At 36.6% G+C, this 5,641-nt stretch overlaps 2 protein-coding genes across 2 annotated transcripts; both read left to right on the top strand.

Moving 5' to 3' along the window:
- Nucleotides 1-163: 163 nt before the first annotated feature.
- LOC112465572 (dehydrogenase/reductase SDR family member 11-like) lies at nucleotides 164-1,140 on the top strand (the record flags this gene model as incomplete). The annotated part of the gene is made up of 3 exons (XM_025033169.1): nucleotides 164-460; nucleotides 738-884; nucleotides 972-1,140. Coding segments are annotated over 3 exons (486 nt in total), but the record flags the coding sequence as incomplete, so codon positions are not given.
- Nucleotides 1,141-2,495: 1,355 nt separating this feature from the next.
- Nucleotides 2,496-4,226, top strand: LOC112465571 (farnesol dehydrogenase-like). The gene is made up of 4 exons (XM_025033167.1): nucleotides 2,496-2,981; nucleotides 3,125-3,389; nucleotides 3,452-3,627; nucleotides 3,957-4,226. Exons 1-4 carry the CDS (start codon nucleotides 2,850-2,852, stop codon nucleotides 4,128-4,130), a joined length of 747 nt encoding a protein of 248 aa, XP_024888935.1. The 5' UTR covers nucleotides 2,496-2,849; the 3' UTR covers nucleotides 4,131-4,226.
- The last annotated feature ends 1,415 nt before the right edge of the window (nucleotides 4,227-5,641 follow it).

Here is a 5,641-nt window from a genome sequence, read left to right on the forward strand (position 1 = left end):
AGGTTGGCCAATAAGTCCGTGCGGTTTTTATAAGTATAAATATATATTTATACTTAAGTATAATATATATTATACTTAAGTATAATATATAAGTAAATATATATTTATACCTAAGTATATATTTATACTTATAAAAACCGCACGGACTTATTGGCCAACCTAATATATTATCGAGTATTATTTTTCTTCGTTCAACACGTTTACAGACGGTACTTTGGAGGACTGGCGATCCGTGTTTGACGTGAACGTCCTGGGGCTTTGTCTCTGCACGCGGGAGGCTGTACGTATGATGCGCGAAACGGCGGCCGAGGACGCCGTCGTGATTCATATCAACAGTTTGGCCGCCGAGAGAGTGCCCTTCATCCCGGGCTTCAGCGTGTATCCGGCGTCGAAGCGTGCTATCACCGGCCTCGCCATGACGTTGCGACACGAGCTCGCGGGCACGCGTATACGCGTCACGGTAAGATAAGACGTATAAAATAAAACAGCTGTTCTTCAGAAAATCCACCGCATTTAAGAATCTTTAATCTCGCAGAACTTATTAATAAAAAATTGATTACAGCATTAACCAAGTATATAAAAATCTGAAAGTTTAAACGTGTGTCGATCAAACTATAATTAAGAATTATTTTAGATAATATATTTAATAATGACTGAGAAGTGTATATTTAAAGCTGAATATAAGAAGCTTAGAACAAAACACGAGCCGTATTTACTTCCATTTTTATTACACGCAGAACATCAGTCCCGGTTTGGTCGCAACGGAATTCATGGCTTCCTACAGCGTGTTCTCCCCGGAAGCGATGGCGGCGGCGCCGACATTAAATCCAGACGACGTCGCGGCGGCGGCGATTTATGTGTTATCCAATCCTTCTCACGTTCTGGTACGTCGTACATAGATCTCTAGATATTTTCCCTTCTCGTCGTACAAAATAAAATCTAAAAGAATGATATGTATTTTTTTCTCGCAGATACAGGATGTCGTGTTGAGACCTTTGGGCGAATCGTGGTGACCGAGCTTCAGAACGATTATACATGTATATTACACAACCAATACTATATCGAAATGTTAAATGTAGTTAGAGCGATTGTACTTTTGATGAGCTTTTTACGAGGTCAATAAAAACGCAACTTTACTCACGTCTCTTTTTTTCGTATTAGATCGATCGAAAGATCTGTTCGTGTTAGTAAGAGCCATATAAAAATGTAATGCTTTATTATCACTCCGATTTGGCATTATGAAAAATATAAATCTGTACCTTAGAGATAAAGAATCATATTTCCAGTTTTTCAAAATGGAATTAATTTATTCTTTTTAATATGCCGGGAGTTTAAATTATGGATATAATGCAAAGAGTCTTATTACTGGTAGTCCATTATTACTGGTATCCTTAGATATTAATGTCTAGAAAAAGTCGTATTGGAAATTTCCATAAAAATAATAAACTTTAAACCCTGTCTTCTCTATAAATTTACAATAGTGGAGATGCGATTCTTTACCTGTAAGGTATAAAAATATGTATAAAATTTGACAAATCTTACATATTTTTAAATACCATATTGCGATGAAGCGTATAAAAAAAGGGGTAGGTGACATCCTGAATTCCCAGAGCCGTTATTGAGAAATAAGCTTCGTTACTACGTCATTGAGGCGCGTTGCTGGACAACGATGTTGCTGCTACACCCCGTTGACGATGCATCTTCAGTATAGTATTATTACAATTAAGGGCTCCTACGATTTTCGTTTATAGCTAATGGTCCATCCCGAAAGAATCGCTCGCGAAACAATCGACGAGAGAGATGAATAGGCACAGATCGAGACGCGCTCTCGCGCAATACTCGCGGATATTTGCGAACCTGTTCGTCGGACTGCACCAAACTCTGTATACAGATTTGCTGATGGAATAGGTCATCGACCGATTCGCGAGAGATCCTTCACCCTTCTCTGAAACTTCTGACGAGATACTCCTACCGAAAATATCGCGGAACGTCTTATCGTCTTCTTCGGAAATTTTCATGTAGATTTTCGTCAGCATCATCGATCGCGCGCTATTGTTATTACAATGGAGAAGATATTATACCGTTCACAAATTGGATATTAATTAATTGACCCTTAAGCGCGGACGCTAATTTTATTTTCGTGTTCTGTTTTTTGTCTTCGCTGTCTGAATGTATCGAATTATTATTATTATGTTAAATATCAAAAACAATATTTATATAAGAAGATTTAATATTTATACATTAATTCTCGATATATAATTTTATCTTGCGCCAGCAGAGCTCACCGATTAAATAACAAGTATTTTAAATACAAATATGACCTTCTGTATAAAATATAAAATGAAAGTAAAGTTATATTATAATGTTAAGTTAAAAACAACTGGAAAAATAATACAAGACATATATATCATAAATGATACAACTGTGTTCATTGTATAAAATATACGCATTTATTTAATCGCTACTTTAATTAATAATATTTCGTTTTCGTGATAATTAATATTTGCGAACGCTTAACAACAACGATAACGTCTTATCCGCGAGCGAGCACAGCGCTAGATTTTAAATAAAGGGGGGGATCGACACCCTTCTCCGAACAAAACTTACATCCCGAAAACAAGCTGTAATATCGCGAATAATATGCAATACATGCGCGGGAATGCATCATCCGGAGAGCAATGAACTATCTACACGTAGATTATGCGCGACCCGCTAATCGAAGTCCAGATTTTCAGCGTGGTATAAAAGGATGTCAGGGATGCGGACCAGCATGCAGAAGCCTCTCGTGGCAGTGAGCGTTCAATTTCCTCTCGTTTCGAGCTAAAGTGATCTAACGCAAAATCTTCAACATGAATATTCTATCCAACAAAATCGCCCTCGTCACTGGCGCCTGCTCCGACCTCGGTAAGGCAATCATCGAGGAACTGGTGTCGCAGGGACTCAAAGTCGTCGGCCTCTCCAGCGATATAAACAAGCTGAAGGTACGTTTAACGTTATTAAAAGCTAATTCTATTAAAAGTACAATTGAATCGCGTATAAATTATGAACATTTAATAAAAGTGGTATTAATAAATTACTATTTTAAGTTAGTCATCTCTCTCTCTCTCTCTCATGATCTCTGTAGATTCTCGTGGATGAGCTGAAGGGCAAACCCGGCAAGCTCTATCCCCTTCAATGCGACTTGAGCCTTCCGAACGAGATCGAGGGCGCGGCGGAGTGGATAGAGAAGAATCTGGGTAGTGTGGACATCCTGATAAACAATGCCAGCATCAGCCTGAATTGGTCCAGCATCAACGGTGGCATACAGGAGCTTAAGAAGAGTCTTGATATCAATGTGCTCGGCTTATCGTTGATCACCAAGAAGATTCTGCAGTTGTTGAAGAACAAGGGTAGGTATTTCGGGAAAAACTTATCTCTACGTCTGATAATGTCTGTAAAAAAATAATGTTAGGAATCGATAACGGCGCCATCGTTAATATCAACGACATATGCGGTCTGAAATTGTTGCCTCTCGCCTCCGACCGGCCCATTTCCCCGGCATACGCTCTCAGCAAGTCCGCGCTGGCCGCGTTGACCGAGAGTCTTCGTCTGGAATTGGCCCAGAACCAGTCCAACATCAAAGTGATCGTAAGTAACTTCGATTCGCATTGCACTGAATTTATTAAGCAGTTATACATAAAGAATCAATTTTATCGTTTCAACATACACAGAATAAAAAAGTTACAGCTTTTTCAAATTGGGACCTCGTTAACATTCCACTTTGTCAAAGTTTGATCTTTCCCAAATTCTTGCGGGCAAAGTGAAAAATATTTAAAAAGCAGAATATTAAGAAAATTATTAGTTAAAAGTAATAATTTCTTATATAAAAGTGAAAAATATATCGGAGAGACATGGCTGAAAAATTGCTTAGCAAACTACTTTTCTTTCTGTTAACATAATTAATTATCTCATGACAGAGTATCTGCCCGGGCTTGGTGGAGAACGAGATCAACCAGCAGTGGTTGAAGGAAAATTCACGATTGGCCCTGAAACCGAAAGACGTGGTCGACGCTATTCTTTATACGTTGCAGACTCCGGAGAACGTGCTTATTAAGGATCTCATTATTACGCCCATTCGGGAGATCAATTGAGCTAGCACCGGACAAAATCGTTGTCTACGATGAACATTGTAGTATTTAGAGCACGTATCTCGTGGCAAATCAAATAAAGAATTAGCAATTTTTAAATATGGTGTACACGAATTTGTTATATTGATCCTCTTCTTACAACACACTGACTTTATTATCTTTTACCGGTATAATATCATGTACAAGTAACATGTTTTAATGAATAATATCTCAACTGCTTTTTGCGTATCGATAATTTTGACAATTCTTAAACATTTCTACGCAGTTTGGGAATTTTTTTCTGCATCACTTTCTGCACTTATTATCTCTCTCTCTGACTTTTTGTTCTAAATATACTTATTTCATATATCAAATACAAGAAATGCATCTAAAATAAATTTTAAACATTCTTTTTGCGCTATAAATAAATGAATGGCTAATTTTTAGTCATTAATGCGTTAGCTTTACGATGCATAAATCTCTTATTGTAAATAAGTACGAATACAATTATCGTCTAAAGATCTCCATATAGATACGTGCTTAATTTCGTAGCTTTAAACTTCGAAAACGCGCCTATTGTGTGCTAATAAGGCGACCAAACGATCATAATACAATCAAAATTTTAACAAGTATAATACTTACCTGAAAAGGCCATGGTCATGACCTTTATTTACAAGTCCATGAAAGCGTTAATTCGTACCTTAAACGAGTGACATTGCTTTAAAGTAGATCTGTTCGCAAGCGATAATTGAAGGAAAATTGTATAAAACAATATTGTACTTGACGTATTTATTTTCTTAATCGTCCCATTTGCCAGTTTAATAATTCACAAGAATTCTGAGGGGGAGAGTGTTAAGAAAAAGAATTGCAAAGAAGCGACAGAATCCTATTTAATGAAAGTGTGAAGCAATCGATATTATATTTAGTGCCTAGTTGTGAAGTACATCCTAAACTGTACGCCTTGTACAACGAAAATACTTCGGTATGTACAATGCGCGGAATAATAAAATTGTATATATAGCGGATGATAAACTTGTATGTAATATACAACAAAATATGCGCAATAGAGGAACTGCTACTATCAATTTTAACAATCGTGTTTTAAATATTTGTGGATAAATACATACTATGTGAGACCGTTGTAGATTCGACGCTATTCATATTTTTTTATTGCTACACATTGTTCGTATAACAATTAACTGTAGAAGGACAATATATATATATGATAACACAAAAATAACACATAAAATATTAAAAATATACTTATCTGGGATGTTAATTGAACAAAAAAAAAGGCAGAATTGTTATCAACTAGTCATTACTATTGTTGCGAGATCTGTCACGTGAGTTATGCACGACAAATTTCACAACAATGAGAATAAAGCTCAACACAGGAAGGATCGACTATATTAATGCAAATTTTAAGACTTTTATCGAGGCAGGCTTTTGTATTGCGTGTTACTAAGTTGCGTTTGCCTTGTTGGTGACAAAAATGAAAATACGAATATAAGAATATTTTCGAAGAGAGAGCATGC

This window comes from Temnothorax curvispinosus, unplaced genomic scaffold, assembly GCF_003070985.1.
Source record: "Temnothorax curvispinosus isolate PA1 unplaced genomic scaffold, ASM307098v1 QBEX01015342.1, whole genome shotgun sequence".
Classification (NCBI taxonomy): domain Eukaryota; kingdom Metazoa; phylum Arthropoda; class Insecta; order Hymenoptera; family Formicidae; genus Temnothorax; species Temnothorax curvispinosus.

Bases quoted from the DNA above. Each gene is read 5' to 3' on its own strand.
- LOC112465571 (XM_025033167.1), top strand. From the start codon at position 2,850: ATGAATATTCTATCCAACAAAATCGCCCTCGTCACTGGCGCCTGCTCC. The intron at 2,982-3,124 runs GTACGTTTAACG...TGATCTCTGTAG, and splicing joins GCGATATAAACAAGCTGAAG to ATTCTCGTGGATGAGCTGAA. The intron at 3,390-3,451 runs GTAGGTATTTCG...AAATAATGTTAG, and splicing joins GCAGTTGTTGAAGAACAAGG to GAATCGATAACGGCGCCATC.